The sequence below is a fragment of the Phascolarctos cinereus genome, unplaced genomic scaffold (assembly GCF_003287225.1).
Source record: "Phascolarctos cinereus isolate Bilbo 61053 unplaced genomic scaffold, phaCin_HiC Scaffold_726;HRSCAF=1367, whole genome shotgun sequence".
NCBI lineage: Eukaryota > Metazoa > Chordata > Mammalia > Diprotodontia > Phascolarctidae > Phascolarctos > Phascolarctos cinereus.
Genome location: NW_027556098.1, coordinates 380,952,371 through 380,973,534, shown reverse-complemented (window position 1 = coordinate 380,973,534; position 21,164 = coordinate 380,952,371). Strand labels below are relative to the sequence as shown.

The window sequence follows — 21,164 nt, the reverse complement described above, 5'->3', positions numbered from 1 at the left end:
CATCTTTAAGACTCCTCCCTGCTAGAAAACACTGTCCCCACGCCCTCTGCCTCCCTCGGAGCACCACCTTCCTCGCTAGGGGGCGGACCGAACACCACACAGCCCTGTGGGGCCGCTCTAGCTCGCCCCAGCTCTCTGTCTCCTCTCTGAGGAACCTTTGCGCTGGGCCACGTGACAGGGGCTGCTGGAAGCCGCTGCCAGGCAAGAGGCTCGAGGGACGCGGCGCAAGCGCAGAAGCTGCTCTGCTGTTGCCCCGGCGCCGCTGCCGCTGCAGCCGCCGCCTGCCTTGCCTCGTCAGCTGCGCTCGGGGCGTCGTCTCCCTGGCCCGGCGCCTGGGCCAGGGGCTGGGTCATGTCCCGAAAGCAAGCGGTGAAGAGCCGGCCGGGCAGCGGCCGGAAGGCCGAGGCGGAGCGGAAGCGGGACGAGCGCGCGGCTCGGAGAGCCCTGGCCAAGGAGCGGCGGAACCGGACGGAGCCCGGCGCCGGCGGCGAGGAGGAGTTCGTCAGTTTCGCCAACCAGCTGCAGGCCCTGGGGCTCAAGCTGCGCGAGGTGCCGGGCGACGGGTGAGGATGGATGGGGGAGGGGGCGGGGAGGCGGCGCGCGCCGGGGCCCGACCGGTGGGAGGAGGGCATGGGGGAGGCGCGCGCTGCCAGGACCGGGAGGATGCGCGTAGTCCGAGGACCAGGGGAGATGGGGGTGCGGAGGTGCGAGCTGGAGACGTGAACAGGTGCAGAGGTGAGGAGGCAGCAGTCAGTCTGCAAGCGTTTATGAAGCACCTTCAAGTGCAGTCGCTTAACCTTTCTCAGTTTCCTCATCTGTTAAATGGGGCACCTTCCTCCCAGGGTTGGGGGTGTGTGTGTACGTGCGCGCGTCTATGTGTCTGTGTATGTGTGTGCACGTCAAATGAGACAAGCGCTTTGCTAACCTTAAAGCGCTATGTAAATGATAGCTGTTATGCTCACTAGCAGGGGACACACACCGAACTGAACCAAACAGATTTTGCCCTCCAGGAGCTTACTATCTGGCTAGACTTCGGTAATCTGTCTACTGGCATTGCTTAAACACTTAACTGTGTAAATGTATGTCTGGCCCTTTGCTAAGCGCTAGAGATACAAAGACAGACAAAAGCAACAGCTACTACGACAAAAGTTGTTCTTATATAAGGACTCCTGGAGCCCACCATCTAATTTGATAGACAGCACGAAAACAACCATATATGTATGGAATGTATACTTAAGGTGAATTGCAGGTGAGTCCCAGAGGAAACAGCACGTCCCAGAAAGCTTCTTTCAGAAAGTGGGATTTACCATGAGTTTTGAAGGAAGCCAAGGAAGTCATGAGGAGGGAGAGCATTCCTGTCACGGAGGAGTGCTGGAGCAAAGGCCAGGAGATGGGAGAGGTAGTATCCAGACCAGGAACAGTAAGAAGGGCGGTTTGGACCATGGAGTTTGAGAGGAGGAGTAATGTATAATAAGGCTGGAGAGATTGAGTTAGAGCCAGAGGGTGAAGGCTTTGGAATGCCACACTGGGGTTTATATGTTGAGATTTGGAGATTGGATGGGTGTGTGTGTGTGTGTGCGCGCGCGCTTCCTCTTCCTTTCTGGATCCCCAGGGGTTAGGGGTACAGGAGCTATAGACTGTAAGCTCCTTGAGGGCAAAGACTGGTTGATTTTTGTTTTGGTGTTCACCTTGCCTGATTTGGGCTTTGTTATTGTTTTTGTCAGAAACTTGTGATTTCATCGGTGTAGGAAAATCCTTTTAAACTTATTTTTCACCTTAGCACCTTAGCTTTAGAGCTTGAAGGGACCTTAGGGTCACCTAAGTCAACCCCTTCATTTTACAGATGGGAAAACTGAGACCCAGAGAGGTTGAATAGCTTGCAAAAAATTATACCGGTAGTAAATGGATTCAGATACAGTTCCACTGACTCAAAATCCAGCACTTTGCCCTGTAATGGGCTTTCTCTGTCAGCTTAGAATTGCTTGGAACACTGAAACGTTTAGGTGATTTGCCTAGAGTCACACCAATATATGCCACAGGTGGGGATTTGAACCCAGGTCTTCCTAATTCTAAGGCCTGTTCTCTGAACTTTGCTTATTAAATTGGATTGGCTGGGTGAGGTGAGCCCCAGGAAACAGGGACAGAATGAGTGAGAGTGCACTAGGGAGTTGAGTTAGGAAGGATGGGGCATTAGTAAGAACAAAGGCAGATGGAAGAAAGGACTCTAGATGACGGGATGGATGACTTTAGAGTAGTAGGATTGTCCATGGAGAAAGGAACGGGTAGCCAGCAGTAACATCTGTGGGGGAAAAGGGATCCTAGTTGTACCCGTGGCTTTCCTCATTGTATGGGTCATCATGTTTATAGGTGGGAAGGCTGAGGCCTAGAGAAGTGAGATTACTGATAATGTACTCACAATTGTTAAGTATCAGAGCCAGGCACTAAGTTTAGTTAGGTCTGTCTTTTGCTTTCTGGTCCAGGGCTTGATCTAGTCTCTTAGGGGGAGAGAGGATAGGGGAGAAATAGGTGGAGAGTGGTTAAGGAGTTGAGAGTTGGGGCATTGGGGGCAGTGGGAGAGAAGGCAAGAAAAGAAGAAATGCAGGCACAAGGGCTCATATGATGGAAGGGGATAGGGTTACAGGGCTCAGGGGTAATGGGTGGGGGGACAGGGAGCAGGGCAAGAAGCCTCTGGAAGGCAGGGAGAGACACAGAGGAGGGGGCTTGGGAACATAGCATGTCCTTTGAGAAGGAAGAATAGAGTAGGAACAGGAAAGGTCTTGGCAGAATCTTTCTCCTCTTCTCCCAGGTGCTGAGGATATAGGAGTGCAAGAAGGATGGAATGGAAGAGAAGAACATTCAGTGGAAACAGGGCTCATGTACCTTGTCTCAAAGGTGAAGAAAGGAGCTTGTGGTTCATACTGCCACCTGGCATCCAAGGCTTTTGGTGGTGTAACCCCAAACTACCTTTCCAGCCAGCTAGACTGGGCTGTTCTCTGAGAAAGACTCCCTTTTCTTCCTTCCTTGTCTTTGTTCATATTCCATTCTCTCATCCCTCTTTGTCTCTTGATATCCTACTTATCAGCCTAAACACCATCTCTTCAATGAGGTCGTCCCTGATTTGCTCTCCCAACCCTCTACCCATTATTAAATGCCTACTGTGCAAGGCACTGTGCAGTATTCTGGGGAAAAAAAGACAGAGACAAAAGTGAAACACCCCCTGCTTTCAAGAAACTCCTATTCTGTTTAGTTATAGGGCTTGTGGTCATCCTGTGGGCTCTGCCAGTGGTTGCCTTAGAGTCAAGGATAGGTTCCATCACCATATGAGTATTCCCTTGGGCAAGTAACAGGTGTTAGCATAAATTGTTTTGTGGCACTGATTTAATGGCTTATTGATTTCTACTTTCGAGCACCCTCTGGCTATCACCCGAGGAAAAAAATTCAGAATATAGAAAAACCAGTTGCTGCTTTGAATATTTTTAGACTTTGTTGTGATTCATAAAATTGTGCAACCGAAGGTAACATCTACATGAAAGCCATGACTTCCAGTGGGCATAGATGGTGATGGGATAGTAAGGGAGAGCAGCCAGAGCTGACTGTGGATCCTAGGCCGGATCTGACAGTTGTATTTTGTATGTTGCCACCCCTTGGAGACTTTGAGCCATTGCTGAATTGACATAACAGCTAGCATTAAAATTTATTTAGAAATATGTACTTAGAATATTTAGAATAAATATTTTGAATATTTATTTTGAATTTATTTAGAAAATCTTAAAGTCATATGAAAAAATTTACCTAAACACTTTCCCTTACCTTTTCATTTACTTATCTTGCCTACCTCTAGTTCTGACTTTGCTGGCAGTTTGGGATTTTATGATGCTTGGGCATGGGTTAGTTAGTGTCTTTACAAAAAAGTTGTTTTTAAAAAAATCAATGAAAATCTGCATTCTCTGACTTCCTTCTGCCTCTCCCCCCCGCATTGAGAAAGAAAGAAAAAAAAACCTGTTATAAAAAATGTATAGTAAAGCAAAACAAATTCCCATATTGACCATGTCCAAAAATAACATATCTCAATCTTCTCACATGAAGCCATTGCCTCTCTCTCAGGAGGTTGGTAGTATATTTCAATAGGCCTCTGGAATCATGACTTGTTGGGGTGATCAGTCTTTCCAAGTTGTTTTTTTCTGGTGATGTAGAAAAATAAGCAGTTTGGAGTAAGACTGTGCCATTGTTAGGCTTCAGAATGGCATAATTCCACTCACTGTCAGCACTTCCCAGTGCTGAGGTTTGTTCCTGTCTTGTTTGGATCTTAATAGTACTGGGCCTTTTTGTCAGTGATACGATTGGAAAATAGATCAATCTTTCAGAGATCTGAAAGCTCAGATGGAGTCGTCTAGATTTGGAAACTGTGGTGACCAAGGTGAGTGGTTTTCTTTTGACAAGAGTAAGTGTTATTGATCCCCAGGTGATTGGTGAGGAGTCGGGGGAAAAAAGACGTTCCATTTCATAATAGTGTTGTTTGTTCAATGAATGTTCTTTGCATAGGTTTCTCCACTATCTCCACTATCTGACCAGATGTGAGAGCTTTTGTCTCTCAAGCTGCTTGGCTGGACAGACTCCTTTAGCTAAGGAACACATCTAAAATGAGTAATGAGATAGCTGTATCACTGAACCTCTAGTGAAACTTGGTTCAGAAAGAGGGCAGTGGATGTGGATTGCCATGTAGACTATCTATTTCTAAGGTGATATGGGAAAATCCTAGATCTTGGGTCTGGAAGGGACTTCAAAAGTCATCTGGTCTAGGCCTCTATCTTTATAGGGTAAAGCATTATCCTTATTTTACCGATAAGGCAACCTAGGCCCAGAGGGATTAAGTGGTTTTTCCAGGATTGTATAGCTAGTAAATGGGGACAAGAACAGAGGTCTTGTGCTCCTGGTTCAGAGCTTTTCTGACTTTGCCATGCTTTCTTAAGTAGATACTGTTCTCTTAAAGATTGAGGAGCTCTGAACAAAATTACAATGGCCAACTGAAATTTGAAAGTACTCTTGATGAAACATGTTCTCTACTTCCAGGTACAGAGCTGATGGACTTGAGTGCAGATTGAAATATATTTTCTTCTTTCTTTTTTTTTTTAATTTTATTTTGAACATGGCTAATGTGGAAATTTGTTTTGCTTGACTACATGTATCTGTAATGGGTTTTGTTTTTCTTGCCTTCTCAGTGGATAGGGAAGACGGAGAGAGTGTTACTATTGTAGTGGAAAGATCACTGCCTTTGGAGCTAGTAGATCAAATTCTCCTTTCCCGTTTGGTAGCTGTGTGCCTGCAGGCAAATTCTTTACTTCTCTGAGCATTACTTTTTTCCTCCATAAAATGCAAAGAATAATATTTGTACTTTGTACTTCAAAGGATTGTAAGCCTTAGAGCATGAGATAAATGTGAGGGAATCTATGAAGGCAGTATGGGCACTTCTTCTCCTTGTACATATTTACCCTGAGTGGGTAAAGACCTGAGTCTTTCCATAGATCTACTTGTGAGTATTTATGACAATATGGTGTAATGCAAAGAGCAGTGGGTTTGTAGTAAAAAAAAAAAAGATAATGCTCTGAAATCAAGGTTCTGACACTTATTACCTGAGTGACGTTGGGTGGATTATTGAACCTCCTTGAGCTCAGTTTCCTCTTATGTGAAATGGAAGTGATAATGCTTGTGTTGTCTACTGTGGGCTTCTGTGAGGAAAGCGGTTTGCAAACCTATAAGGACTATGTAAATGAGTAGTTATTGTCTGGTGCCTTGGAGGCTTTTATTTGATAAGAATCAGTTTGTTAATTATTTTTTCTTCCTTTATTAAAATTAAAATATTGTTAACCAGAGCTTCTTTCCTTGCAGCAATTGCCTGTTCCGAGCTCTTGGGGATCAGTTAGAGGGACATTCACGAAACCATCTCAGACACAGACAGGAGACTGTTGACTATATGATAAGACAGCGGGATGACTTTGAACCTTTTGTGGAGGATGATATTCCCTTTGAGAAACATGGTAGGTCGGCGGGATACTATGTCCTCTTGGAGAAATGCACTAGGGAATGAAACTTATTAGCAACTTCCACTATATTGTCACAAAGTGATTCTTTAAGTGAACAGTTAGTAGTGTTTAGTGAACTTCAGTAGTCCCTCATAAGATCTATTTAGAACTGAAAGGGATCTTAGAGATCGTTTATCCCAACCCCCTTCTTTTACAGAGCCCGCTCTGTAACTGAGCCTCTGAGAGGCGGCGACTTACCCAAGGTTATGCTGTAAACCTGTCGCTGTGCTGGAGTTCAGCTCAGTTCCTTTACAACTCAGGGCCGTGGTGTTTGAGCTCCCTTTATTCTGAGGAGATTGCCATAGTTTTGTTGGAATGTTTTGGTTCTTACACATTAGACTGACATATCTTAGGCAAGATTCTCAGATCATTTTCTACACAGATCAGTGGAGCAATGTTTAGCCAAATTATATGCATTTTACAAAATGAGTTTGTACCTTTGCAAATGTGAATTGCATTCTGAATGTTGTTAGAGTAATTTGTTGAGTTGGGTGTTGGGGCCCTAAGGAGAGTAGGAGCTTTCAATTATTTAATTTCCTGAAAAACTTACATATAGATTAGGAAACGGTTTTTAGAAAAAAATGCTACTGAACATGCCTAGTAGTCCTTTGGAGGCATATAGGAATGAAAATGAAATGACTGAGGGAAAGACTGTGTTATAGCAGAGATGAGAGAATTCTGAATCTGTACATCTGCCATCTGTGTCAGATTAAAGGTTTGGAAGCCAGTCCTTACATATGTCTTGGAAAATTATAAGACATTTATTTAAATATGTCACTTTTTTTTTTCCAAGAGTGGAATACTCCTGAATATTGAGGAAAATAATCCTTTCTTTGAATATTATTGTAAGAATTATTCCATTATATTATGATTTTAACACTTTGCAATGAGTCTAGAAGAAGATAAAATGAGTTAGCATTTTAAAAATGACTTGTGAATTCCGCTTCTCTGTGGATACCACATAGCTTAGTGGTTTCAAGACTTCAATCTCAGTCTAGCCCTTGCTAGGGAACCTGTAACTCTTAAGTCTGATTCCCTAGTTCTTTTTTAGAGGTCACCATCTTTTTATGACTACATCGAATCTCCCAGCTTTTCTGTAAGAATTTCAGGCAAAGGCATCCACAGTTGATGTAGCTATTTCTCGCTAGAAATGTACTTTATCTGTAGCCATTTATGATGAGCCCTGTATGCTCCTCCTTGTCTTTGTGTGTGGCAGAATGTTTGCCAAAGCTTTGTTTGCATTTTGAGCATTCTCTCCTGAAGCCTTCATTTTTCTCCCATTTTCATTTAGTTGCCAGTTTGGCAAAACCTGGCACTTTTGCTGGAAACGATGCAATTGTAGCCTTTGCAAGAAATCATCAAATGAATGTTGTTATTCATCAGCTTAATGCCCCTTTGTGGCAGGTAAGTCATTTAGTAGAGAATTCTCAGCAAAGTCATTCATAAATAACTTTTGGGCTTCTTTAAGTGGATGAGAGGGACTGGATCTGTGATTCCATTGGTATAGGGAACTCTCAGATGAGAAAATTCCCTCAACCCGGGGAAGCCCCTTCTTTGTAACTTTTTATCTTAGAGTTGTCTAAAGCAGTGAGTGGTCAAATGACTTGTCCTGGGGTCTTAAGTAACGTGACCAGAAATGTAGTTGGTGGCTTTATCGTGGAAAAACTTGCAGTAATTAATGTGAATGCCATTGAGAGGTAATATAGTTGTGCACAGGAATGGAATTGTAACATCATAAAATCACGCACTGATTCACTGGAGTTTATAGGAGGTTAATCAACCGGCAAGTATTTATTAAGTGTCTGCTTTGGGTTAAGCATACTTTAAGACCTATCACGCCCAGGAGTGTTGGAATAACGTAATTAGTTCTCTGGGAACAGAGAGAGCCATACCACCTATAGTATTTTAGAAGTGCTGTTTCAGAAATCTATTTGAGAATTTTAAAGAGGATTTTTAGAAGTGAGGACTTTAAGGGGAAGCATTCCTTTATTACAGTTCTGAATTGGGGTACATAGAGATTGTAACCACAGGTAACATTTATCTAGTGCTTGCTATGTGCCAGACACTGTGCTGACCACTTTGTAATTATTCTCTTACTTGCTCCTGGGAGATCGGTGCTGCTGTTATGCCCATTTTACAGGAACCTGAAGCAGACTGTGACTCGCTCAGGCTCAGCCATCTGGCAGGTTGTCTGAGTGCACTCTAGGCCCAGTACTCTTTCCGTTGTACCACCTCACTGTGCCTAATAGTGTATGGAATTCCGGTTCTGTGTTGTTTTTTATTGTGAGTAGGAAAAAGGGAAGGCTGTCTGTACACTGAAAAAGATACATTTTTCTAAAAACGAATACCTTTGATAAGAATCGTCCCTCACATTTGTATCAGACAGTCCAGTCTCTGCTGTTCTTTAGGATTTGTAGAACCATTCTCCTTCCAGCTCCCTTGGAGGTGGGTGGTGCCGGTATTAGCCTCATTTTAAAGGTGTGGAAGCTCAGGCTCTTCAGGTTGGGGCCTGACCAGGAGCGTACAGCTCAGAAGCTTCAGTTCAGCAGACGTTGATTAAATGCTTGCCGTCTAATGCAGTGTTAGAGACTGGCGATTTGGAGACGTTCTGGTATCTGGTACGTTTTCCTTCTTCCATTGACCACTTTGGAGTATATGCCTAGCAGCGGGATCTCTGGGTCAGAGGGTATGGATGGCATAATCAGTAATTGAAAGCCAGCTTGGTTTCTGTTTCTAAAGGCCATACACACTGTGAAGTTCTTGTGGCCTTTGCAAGGTAATTCCTACAGGCATATTGGGCCTTCTTCCCTCATAGAAAAGCAGTGTCGCCGGAAGGGTTATTGGGCGTGGAACACGGTTTCTGCGTGTGTTGCTGCAAGCTTCTCTTCCTGCTTTGCTTTCAGATTCGTGGTACAGACAAAGCCAACGTCAGGGAGCTGCACATTGCGTATCGCTACGGAGAGCACTATGACAGCGTTCGGAGGATCAATGATAATTCAGAAGCTCCTGCCCATCTTCAGACAGACGTGAGCATGGTCTGAGCAGAGGGTACCCTTGGAGTTCAGTAGCTACTATGGATGTTTGATGGAGAGCTAGCTTGAGGGAGCTGCAGGGTTGGTTTGTTTCTCATGCAGCTCAGGTAGATGAAGCAGGGGATATTTTCTCGCCAGACTTCTTTCTGCTTCTTGTAGAAGCAGTTGGTACTTAAGCTGGTCTCCTTTCACTGAAGTTTTCACTCAATCACTTATTCTTTTGCTTTCACCTTTGATTTTTGTATGAAGTAGCATTTTCCTTGCCAGATTCCCAATATAGACTAGAGGCAGAGATGATGACTCAGTACCTCCTTTTCTTCCTTACAGACTAAGGCATGATGCCACTTATGGGTGAATTAGGTACATGAAGGGCTTTAGGGACCCAGGAGTGGATTGTTTTTTGTGATTATGGAAATTGAACTTGGTATTAACTGAGTGTGATAGGGACATCATTATGGAATTAGGTATGTGAGGTTAGATAAAATTCTGGTCAGCTAGGGTTGATCAACTAGAGTGGCAATGATATTAGATCTTGACTTGTTGATTTTTAGTCAAAACCCAGGGAGCCAGATGAAAGATATGTGCTGGTGGTTTTAGCCCATCATCTGTCTTTAAACAATATATAAAAGTAGACGAGTCCTCTCTTGTTGCAATAGTTCAGGGCTAAGGCTGTGCAGAGGGGGTTAGGGGTGGGGATGGTTTCTTCTGTTGTTGCTTCTAGCATTTCACTGGGAGATGTTTGTCTCTAGTGTTAAACAATTACTATCAATGTGGTTTCCAGGATCATAAAGAATAGCTATGGATGTTATCTGTTTAGTGTAGACTGGGCTGATGCTGCTCCACATCTAAGACAGTTCAGTAAGTGTTTTAGGGGGCAGCTGGATGGATATATACCACTGGTCTGGGAGTCAGGAGGATCTGAGTTCAGTCCAGCCTCAGACACTCAGTAGCTGTGTGACCCTAGGCAAGTCACTTAATCCCCATTGCCTTGCCCCCTCCCCCTCCCCCCAGTTGTCTTAGATGCCTTTTTATATTGAGGCCTTCTGTCTGTACATCACGGTTGCTTTTGGAAGAAAACACCTCCTCCCTCATTGTAACAAAGAAAAACAGTTAAGCAGAAACACTTAATGTGGTGGCTGCACTTAGATATCTTTTTTTTTGGGGGGGTTGTCATCTTAGTCTCCTTGCCTGAATGAAATGTTGGCCCACCCACTTATTGCTATTGTATTTAAGTGGTCTTGAAATATCTTAGTATGTTTTTCATCATTTTTCTTTCATGCATTTTATTTTCTTTGAGATCAGAACTGCCTCTAATGAAGACAGGAAAGAGACAGTAAGTCTAGTCCGTGATTCTTGTCTCCAAATTGAAATATTTTTAGTTTCAGATGCTTAATAAAGATGACTCAAACAAGAGAGAGAAGATTAAGCCAAAGGAGGATGACTTTGAAGATGACTTGAAAGATGAAGTAGAAGATGCCGTACAGAAAGTTTGTAATGCAACTGGATGTTCAGTTAGTATCTACATAGTAGAAAACTACTCTGTAAGCAGTGTTAGTGAAAGGACATAGCTCCTGTTGACTGTAGTGTGCAGTGTTGGTACTGCTGAGAAGACCCACCACTCTCTGGGATAAAGGTGTGCCACTTGTGCCCAGATAGTTTCACGAGAATTCTGATTCCTGCCTGATGATACTGTACTTACTGAGCTACACTGGCTAATTATATATGATAGGATTTTTTTTTCAACTTTAATGAACACTACTTATTTATTTCCTTTTCATTTTGTAGATTTGCCTGGTATTGTTCTCATTATAAAAATAGCATATATGGGTTTTTTAAAATTAATGCTGAGTATTGGGAAAAAAAACTACTAAAAGGGAACTTTTTACATTAAAAGTAGGAAACTAAACTAGTATTTAGCTGTGCCCCAGAGTTATCTGAAAGGCTTAATTGATCACTCTAGGTACATATTGTAAGGTAATGCTCTGTATTGTTGGAATGAAGGAGTTCTTTATGATGAGTAAAGTATATAGATATCTTTAACGAGGGCAAATGCCATATTTTATTAAGTTGCTGCAATGAAATTGGATAGGGCCATGTAAATAGGATATTGACCCATCTTTCTGTTTTTTGGGTAGGATGTTAATTTAATAGTACAGAACTTGGAAGCTGAGAATTACAATATTGAATCTGCAATACTTGCGATGGTACAGATGAACCAGGGGAAAAGAAACCGTAAGTAGATAATATACTGTTTATAAACCTGCAAAATGAATTAGCATTAATGGAAAGTGAGGTCTATATTCCTCTGCTCTCAAACTATGGACATCATAGCTTTTGTTAGCATTAACTCCTCTAGGTAGAGTTCTTTTGCTTCATAGTTGTGAGAACCATTCCAATTAAAATAGAGGGCAAGGACAGAGTACCTAATTATACTATTTGGAATCTGCCATGTTATCTAAATCACCAACGTCTATCAAATGATAGCTTTTAAAATCTCTTATCATCTTGAACTGTAGATCTTTACTAGGGCTGCAGAGATGAAAGGTCTAATATTACCCCATCATTTATCTTCAGCCACGTAGTTTTCCAGGTACTTGTGTTTGTCATATTTTTACTTAGTTTTATATACTCCATATATATATTATTATATCTACTCCAAAGGGTGCAGTTACTGTATCTTAGATTTTGTGACTCTGGCAATATACTTTCTTTAAGGAGTTAAATGAAAATGAGGACATGTTCTCAAAAACTTATGTTGAAAGCTGAAGCACCTTACTTAATTTGTATGGAGGCTGATCATGGGAAAGAGCATCAGGTTTTTTGTGTGTGTGTTTGTGTCCACTTACCTAAAGTCTTTCAGCCTGTTGGGGTTCTTTATTTCCTGCTGTGATCAATTGATATTTGTGGCTTGCTAGCAGAATACCTCAGGAAAGCTGGCTTCCTAAATGATAATGTGCTAGGGACTCAATTAGCCCTGGAGTCATTTAACATGGCAGCTGTATTCTTTTAACATCTTGGGTTCTCAATTTATTTCAGCACAATACCTTTCTTTGGATGAGGCAGAGGAGAAACCAGAGATCTGTGGCAGAGCTCAGAAACAGCGTGGCTCCATATGGGAGGAGGGCGGCAGTGGTAACAGAATCTTTGGAAATCAAGGCTTAAGTGAAAGTGGAAATGAAAACAATAAAACACAAAGCAGTCCTGTTGGAGAAATCAAAACAAGTAAAAGCCAGCCCCTCAAGGTATATATGAGGGGTGTGGAAAGGGTGATGGTGGGATGCTGTTTATTAAAGTTATTTGGAATTGAAGACTCAGTTGGAAGGAACCCCAAAGGAATTCTATCTACCCTTATTAACAAGTTTTTACTGCACAAGTACCTTCCGCCACAGCAGAGGTGTCAAACTGAGGGGCTATAGCAGATTAAAATGTAATTGGGAAGTGTTTAACAAAATAAAAATACAATACAACATAAATAATGTTAATTTGTGGTTTTCTTAGTGGCCACAGGGATCCTATTCTATTTGAGTTTGACACCATTGCTCTACAGCTTCCCTGACATTTGGTCATCAGTCTCCACTAGAGTATTTCTGATGAAGGAGATGCACTAAGATAGTCCATTCCACTTTTGGACAGTTCTGATTATTAGGAAGTTCTCCTTAAGCTGATCCATCCTTTAGTTCTAATTATGCCCTCTGGGGCTACATAGAATAATAAAGGAATAATAACTCTTCTTTCATGTGACAACACACTAGGTAATTTGAAAAGAGTTACTGTTTTTACCCAATCTGTTTTTCTGGACTAAATATGAAATTTGATACAATTACTGGGATTCATTTTAAATATTCAGATTTACTTAAAAAAAAAAAAGATCTTGTGATCCAAAGTAGCACAAGATAAGGTCACACATAGAGACTTTCCTTGTCGTTAGATTAATGGAAAGGAACTTGTCATGTAGTATGTTATATTTTGAATGGCAAATGAGTGAAAATGAAAAATTAAGGTGCTTACTGTGTCCAATTTACTGGGTTTTGTGGTAGGCTAACCTGTTTGGCCTGGACTCTGATTAGGTACTTCTTTGGGGTGGGGGGGGGAGAGGTGCGTGCGAAATCGCCATTTGTGTTCACCAAAAATACAAATGAAACTATTTGGCACTAAATTCCAAATAATACTATAGAATCTGTATTGTTTATATTTTGATTAAAAATATTGACAATAATATGATAATAGTTCTATGTCTTTTCTAATCTCTTTTGTGTACTTAAAAGTTTTGTTATCCTTTTTAATATAATCATCAATGTGTATGTTCTTTTAATTATGCTAACTTTGTTCTGTATTATTTATATTTGTTTTTTATTTTAATATTTGTTATTTTTTGTGGCACAATAATATTGTTACATTGATATACTATAAATTCAGCCATTCTTTAGTTGTTGGATGTATGGGTTTCTTGTTTTCTGCTATTACAGAAAAGTAACTATGAATACTTTTGTACAGAAAATACCTTTGTACAAAAAAAATACTTTTGTTGAAGGTTTTTTTCCTCTTTTAATAGCATTCTTAGGATATAGTCCCGGCAATATGATTGCTGGGTCAAAAGATGTCAGTTTTATGACTTTTACTAATATGATGACCTCATCAGCACTGACAGGTTTAGTTTTCATCTTAATAAAGTTTCCTCTTAGAGCTATACATCTAGACCTTTTGCTCTTTCAAGCTCCCATCCTTCATTACCAAATAAATGCCTGTTGGGCATTTCGTACAGGATGTCTTGTAGGCATCTCAAATTCAGCATGTTCAAAGCAGAACTTACTTTTCCCCTCCAAATTCACACCTCCTCTGAATTTTTCCGTTCCGTGAAGGACCCCCTGCTTTCAGGTGCCCAGGCTTGTAATCTTGAATTCCCTTCTCTCCTTCCTCCCACATCACCAGTCAGTTGTTAAGTCTCGTCAATTCTGCTTCTACAACCTCTGTCCCCTTTCCTCCACTCACAAAGCACCTACATTAGTCCAGACCCTCATCCTTTCTTCCCTGTACTATTACAGGAGTTTCCCTGCCTCACGTCTCTCCTCTCTCCAGGCCATCTTCCACACAGCTGCCAAGTCAGTAGTCCTCAAGCACAGGTCTGGCCATGCCATTCTCTTTCCCAGTTTACTCCAGTGGCATCCCTTTAGGATCAAATACAGACTCCTTAAGTCTTTCATAACCTACCTCCAAACTACCTTTGTAGCTTGATTCATCATTCCCCTTCCTGTACTGTTATGTTTTAGCCTTCTTTCTATACCTCACACTCCTTCACCTCCACTCCTTACCCCTTTACCTCCACTTCTCCAATTCCTCATTTTCCTTTAAAGTTTAACTCAGGTGTCCCTTTCTATATAGGCCTTGCTGCCTCTGCTGCGCCCCAGTTATTAGTGCCGTGGTATTTAATTTTACATATCTATTTCCTATCAGACTTATTCTCTTCTGATAGAATGTAAGCTCCTCGAGGGTCTGAATGGTTTCATTTTTGTTTTTGTATCTTTCCTGCCTAGTAGAGTAACTGGGACCTAGTAGGCGCTTAATGCTTAACAGATGCTCTCCAAAAAGCTTGCATCATTTCACAGTTTGTCAACATTTTAATAGGGTGCCCATTTCCGCAATAGTACCACTAACATTGAATTTTATTGTCTTTAGCAGTTTTTAAGAAAAATGGGTGTGAGATTCCCTTAAAATTATTTTAATTTGCATTTTTCAGGTTATTAGATAATTTGAGAAGTAATATAACTCTTTTTGAATATTGACTCATGAAGGGAAAACTAGAGAATGGAGATTGAAATTAATTATTTTGTTTTCTTATATTTCGACTGGGAGGTGGACTTAAAATTGGTAATCAGGTTATCTCTGGTACTGTTGAAAGTTTTCTGAGTTCCTACGGAAAAGCTAAAAAGTGTGTGTGTGTGTGTGTGTGTGTGTGTGTGTGTGTGTGTGTGTGTGTGTGTGTGTGTGTGTGTGTTGAGGGGGGAGGTTGCACGCACCTGCTGTTTTTCCTTTCCTAGAGGCAGCAGCTGTCTGTGTCAGACGTGCTTGCACTGATATGGACAGTCTTTTCTTTCAGGTAACAAATAAACAAAAGAGAGAGCAGCAGCGCCTGGAGAAGAAGAAGCGCCAGGAGGAACGACACCGCCAGAGAGCCCAGGAGAACAGGAGTAACAACCCTGACAACAATCGCAGCGAGGCAGATGCTAGTGCACAGGTCACCTTGGTGAAGACCTTTGCTGCTCTCAACATTTGACTGCTCTTGGTGTCTTCTAAAACGATAAGCTGATGGAAAATGGATTGCTTAATAGGAAATAGACTGAACTTTATGATAAGGCCATCATTTAAAAAAAAGAAAAGAAAGGAAAACACTTACAAAAGATATTCAAAAATATTAGTTTGTCCCTAGCTCTTTTTAATTTAGCATTTCATTAGTGATGTGTTCTTTTTTGTTGTTGTTTTGACCACACGTGCAGTAAAAATTACCTTCTGTAAAACTCAAGAACTTAGGAATGGTTAATTAGGTCAGTGGAACATTTTAAGTGTAGCTCTGCTCTCCCTGACAATGAGTTCAGTGGTTATGGACTCTTTCCTTAATGTTTGGGGTGAGTTTTGCCGTCTTGTTCACAAATTAATTCAAGTTAGTAGTTTCAAATTTAGAATGACAAGCCTTTTTTCTTTCCCTGGTTTATGTACAGACATTAATATACAGGGTAGTTTGCAAATGATCTCCAACTCAGGAACAAGTTTAGATTTCTTTTATTTTCTTCTGATCCGCATTGTATAGACAAAAATTCAGGAACTGTTTTTCCAAAGCTGTATAATATAGGGGCAGATGGGGCCTATAGTAAGGGTGAAAATCGAATAATTTAGATTTCTCCCCCTCCTGGATTTTGAGTTTCAACCTGGACCAGGTGCTTTTCATGTCTAGTTGTACTCAAGCCATATGCTAGCTAATGCTTCTGACTGTTAAAGAGGGAAGGAAGAAAAAGCAGAATTGTAGATTTATTGGTACCCATTTCTTTGAAATGGAAAAGATTGCCTTATTGTTTACAAAACATTTCTGGAACTTTGGACATGACTGGAACAGGATTTTCTTCTCTTTCATAATAATGAAGGGGAGGTCAAGGATTTTCCTGACCCAATGTCTGAGAAGAACCTGCCTTCAAAGGGATTCTTTATGTGTAGGACTGTTTTTATAAAGGGAGAACCATATATGTTAGGAAGAATGATTTTTGTTTTTGTCTTTTTCCCCCAAGTTGATATTTTAAACATCTCAGATTTCTTCCCCTCTATTTTAGATTTGGAAAGCTGCTATCAAAGATGTCAGGGGAACTTAACTGTGTTGATCCATGAATTAAAATTTCTTTAGTGTCATGGAAATCAAATTCCTTGTAATAATGAACTTATTTCTCATTCTTGGGATTTTGATAGTACAAAGAGCTCACTGCATTGTCATTGTGGATCATGGGTCAGAACAGGTATCTCGGCTAAGGTCCTTAAACTATAAGTCTAATTCTGAAATTGCATAGCAAGGCTCGAGCAATTTGAGCATGTTTTCTCAGGATTCTTAGCTTGTGTGAAGGAAAACTTTTCTATCTGGGAATATCTGTGTATATGGTGTCTAATCTTCAAATTTCGACTGGTTTGTGTGAAAACAGTAATTGATGAGTCGTAAGTTATATTATGAACTGGTTTCCCATTAAAAAAAAAAGTTTACCCCAGTTGTAAAGATTCCCGTAAGGGAGACCTATAAAAGCAGTATTTGAATTGTATAGATACTGTTGTCTGGGCTGGCCCTGGATTCATGGAATTATCTTTTTAGCAGCAGCATCTATGCTTTCTTTGGTTTGAATGATGTGTTTTGATTTTTTTTTCTCTCTATTTTGATGACCTTTTGATTGGAACATTAACATTTCCTGTGATTGTTCCCAGGACATTGTGGTTTGGGAGTTTTCCAGAGTGCAGATTGTAATATTTATCAGGTTTCTTAAACAGCTGGGTGGAGACAGACCATGCCTACTGGTCAATAGCTTTTTTCCTTCTGCATATTGTAGAATCCCTTGATTGAGATAGTCTCCGTTATTTAAGCAAGAGATTCCTTTTGTCTTTGAGAGCTAGCTTTGAGTGTTCCTGAACACTTTTATAAACAGAATTTAGGGTTGGTTACTCTGTTGGTGTTCATCTGGACACATTCCTAATTGGGACCAAGCTTTTTCTGAATGAGCTGTCTTTCTGTTCTGTTGGGTTTGTGCTCCTGTGTGACAGCTGACAGAGGAGAGTGGGCCCCATCAGAAAGAACAAGAAGAGTGACGTGAACGTGAAATTCAGGAGAATTTTTAATGAGAGGTAACTGAAGGGACCCATTGTAGGAAATATTGGAGGAAACTACCTCTTTGCTTCATTGGTCACTGTTAGTGGTCAAGAGGAGCATGTCTGTCTCTAGGAATTTGGGAGGCACTATAAAGATTAAAGGACATTTATTTTGTCATATCTTCTTGTTTCTGGGATTGGGTAATTTATAATCCATAAAATTTCTGGGATTAAATGACAGTGGCTCAGTTCATCAACTAGCTGCTTCAGTGATTTGTTTTATTGTTTTCTCTCACTTCTTCAGTTGTAAATTGGTACTGTTTAAGTGCTAATTTTTAGGAATTGGGAATATGGATTTTTATCTTAGGCATCTTTTAGCTTAAGATTTGATTTAAGAATTTATTGCCTGAGTTTCCCATAAAGCAGGATAAATGGAATCTATGTATGTCTCTTGATAGGACCTTGACATTAGTATGCAGCCTCAATTTGGAAAGCTCTATATTTTGAATATCTGCTAAGACCACTTATTGGTGGCTGCCAGCCTAGCCAGGGTCACCCATTTGAATCATGATTAGAGATTGAATCTGTGCTTAACTTTCATGTCACTGGGAGATATTTAGTGTTCAGTGGAATTATCCCTGAATGCTCTTACTGCAGAGAAAAGAAGGGAGCCCTCAGAAGCTCTGTGGTAGTTTAGTTAGTAGCACTACATTTGTAAAAGTTTTAAAAGAATTTTTCATATTAGGGTGGGAGGGGAAAAATCCTCATTGGTGGCAGCTGAACCAGAGAGAAATGTGTGAGTCAGAGCAATTATATTTAGTACTCATAGAAGCTACCAGAATGGATTGTGGAATTCTATTTTCTCTCTGTGTGTGTGTGTGTGTGTGTGTGTGTGTGTGTGTAAGCATAATACTCTTTTGACACATTGAATCTATGCTTTCAGGTATGATCTCTGGGTGAGGAAGTTGTGGCAAAAATAAAACTCAAAACTGCTAGTTGAGGACCATCTAGAGTTTCTTCCATAAGCACAGAAAACATTTCCATAGCTCTCTTGGCATCAAAGGTTTGCATTGTGGGACCTCTCTTGTGGAGCAGCTAGACCTGGGCTCAGGAGAAGCCGGAATGTAGGTAATTTCTAATGCTCTGCTAATGATACTGTAGGGAAGGCTTTGCCTGTGAAAGTGCAATTGAACCTTTTGTGAATGAGTTAAATGGGCTGTGTTGGGCATTCAGCAAGCTCCCATTGTAAATATGCCCTGACATCCCTTTTCAACTAATCGTAGATCTTGATTCCACTGCTGCAGTTTTTCTAGTTTAGGGGAACCCTCCCTAGGCCTTGCCTGAGTTTTATTGGGTTGACAACAGTGATCTCAGTTTACTGTTCCTGAAATGCTCAATTCTAATGAAACTTTTGATCATTTTCAAAGCAGGAAGTAAAGAAATTCAGATGTGTGTTCTGGGGCAGAAACAACCTCAGAAAAGCATGCTTGCCAGCTAGATCCTTCTAGAGACAAATAGTGCAGTTCATTGCATATATAGTCTTAGTCTGTCCTCGTTTTGTGGAGTAGAAGTACAGGTATGCACATTTTGGCCTCAGGGCACTAGTCATTTCAAAGCTTTTAACTACAGAAACTATACAATTTGCCTGTATATTGTTGGTCTTAGTTATTTCCTAGTGTTATTCATCTCAGACTTCGGAGTAGATATTCAAAATCAGAGAGGTTCATACAGTTATGTTTATATGGATGGCATCATTGATTAATAGACATCACTTTTTATAGGGAGATGTCTTCCTACAAAGTTGAAAATACATTTTTTAAGTTGACTATTCTAAAATTTTAAGTTTTGTCCCCAAGTTGTGATGATAATAACTCACATTTACGTAATACTGTAACAAAGTAGTTTTCCCAAAGCAACCCTGTGAGATTGGTAGTGCAAGTGTTACCCCCATTTTATAGATGTGGAACCTGAGGCTTAGAAAAGGGAAGTGGCTTGCTCATGGTCACATAGCTGATAATTGTCAGAGGCAGGATTTGAACCCAGGTCTGTTGACTTCCAAACCAGCACTCTTTCTATAGCACCATGCTGCCTAATGCTGAAAATGATCAGAATCCCTTTAAAATCATGTTCAAATGAAAGATGGCAATTTTCTGAGAACATCATAATATTGACAGTAAGTCACAAAGTGTAAATACTGTTCTCTATCTCAAAATGTATATCTTGAGGAGAGAGCCATATGAGAGATGTATGCCGTGTCTGTTTCCTGGATGTTTCTGTTTAGATATTTAGTAGTGTGGGTACTAATTTTTGAAACTTATTTCCAAAAGCATAAATTTCTATACAGTAAATTTCTTTTAAGCCAGATACACCAGTGATGCAGAACCCCCCCCCCCCACCCCTTGCCCCCATTACCTGACTCTCATCAGGGTTGGTAGGAGTGCAAGGTAAGTTACCACTTAATGATGATTCTGTGGTCCACATGAAGTGGATTGGCAGGTGTGATGCCAGTCCTCGTTAGGGAATATGCGAAAGATTACTTGTCGGATTTCCTTACAATGATTTGAACTTGGACATGGAGACCGAACTACTGTTTGTTCCTCTGGCTGCTCTCTTTGTTAGAGCTTCTGACATGGAAGTGTTTGGGTATGACCCTTATGTTGTTCTGCCTTTACTTCCCCTTTTTCTGTGGATTAAAGGGCATCTGGTTTCCCTGGCTATCAATCTGGTATACTTCAACAGCCATATATTCACATAAAAGAAAGAAAGGAGAGAGGTGAATTGTCATGTCAAGCCTGCCTGCCCTTGAGTCTGCAGCTGCGGTGCTGGTATACTACCATGCCTTTTATGAAGGGTGTGAATGTGTGTCAATGTACGAGGGGCCTTCTCTTTTGTCAGATTGCACTACACTTGTTCTAGCTTCAGTTTGGAGATATTTAAGACCTCCATGGGGTCATGATCCATAGACTTAGCAAGTCTTGCCTTATCTATGGAAATTGATGATGAGAAATGTGTCCTAGAGTCTAATGTCTGTAGTTTATACCCCAAAGTGTTGTTTTTTTAAAAATTCTGTCAATATAAGTCTTTTTAATTTTTGATTTACCAAAGTACTGTACTTGGCTATTTGCAGTGTTTTCAAACCAAATGTTTCTGTTTTGTGTTCTTAATTTTAAATTCTTGGTGCAATAGAAGCTGCAAAGATGTGCCGCTTTATCTATGAAAATGGAGTTTTGTATTCTGATGAAATCTAGATTAAAAACCAACTTTAAAGTTGTTTTACCAATGTGTGACCACATTTTGTGAGTGAGTGAGACTGAGGATGGCTGGTGTGTGGCTGTTGGCACTCTTGGCTTTCTTTTCTTTTTTAAAAATACATTTTAATCACCTACACTTCCCAATATGCAAATAAAAAAACAAAAACAAAAGCAGTGCAGCAAAACCAACCAGTGTATGCAAAAAGTGTATGATCTTATATGTAGTATTCTGTACCACCCCATCGCTGTAAAGAATAGGGCCACAATGTTTGACTTTATTTTCACCAAACCAAAATCATATGTGAAAAATGGGTGCATATGCCATACTACTTTTGGGGTCCAACTCTGTATCCATTTGGAGAATGAACTTGAGACAACTTTTAACCTGGGCTAAAATAAATGGTTGTGGCAGTCAAATGACCTTCTTTCCTCCCTCCAAATAATCCTTAAGTTACTCAGAGTAGTGCTGCCAG

The 21,164-nt window shown here is 40.8% G+C and overlaps 1 protein-coding gene across 4 annotated transcripts; it reads left to right on the top strand.

Moving 5' to 3' along the window:
- The first annotated feature begins 205 nt into the window (after positions 1-205).
- On the top strand, positions 206-20,716 carry OTUD3 (OTU deubiquitinase 3). Of its 4 annotated transcripts, none has more exons than XM_020973161.2 (8): positions 206-563; positions 5,887-6,035; positions 7,372-7,484; positions 8,984-9,106; positions 10,498-10,623; positions 11,248-11,344; positions 12,149-12,354; positions 15,207-20,716. In XM_020973161.2, exons 1-8 carry the CDS (start codon positions 352-354, stop codon positions 15,381-15,383), a joined length of 1,203 nt encoding a protein of 400 aa, XP_020828820.1. In that variant the 5' UTR covers positions 206-351; the 3' UTR covers positions 15,384-20,716. The 4 variants fall into 4 exon arrangements, with proteins under 4 accessions (XP_020828820.1, XP_020828817.1, XP_020828819.1 ...); XM_020973158.2 differs by having other exon boundaries at positions 8,984-9,115; positions 10,492-10,623; XM_020973160.2 differs by having other exon boundaries at positions 207-563; positions 10,492-10,623.
- Positions 20,717-21,164: the final 448 nt, after the last annotated feature.

Bases quoted from the DNA above. Each gene is read 5' to 3' on its own strand.
- OTUD3 (XM_020973158.2), top strand. From the start codon at position 352: ATGTCCCGAAAGCAAGCGGTGAAGAGCCGGCCGGGCAGCGGCCGGAAG. The intron at 6,036-7,371 runs GTAGGTCGGCGG...ATTTTCATTTAG, and splicing joins TATTCCCTTTGAGAAACATG to TTGCCAGTTTGGCAAAACCT. The intron at 10,624-11,247 runs GTTAGTATCTAC...TTTTTTGGGTAG, and splicing joins GTAATGCAACTGGATGTTCA to GATGTTAATTTAATAGTACA.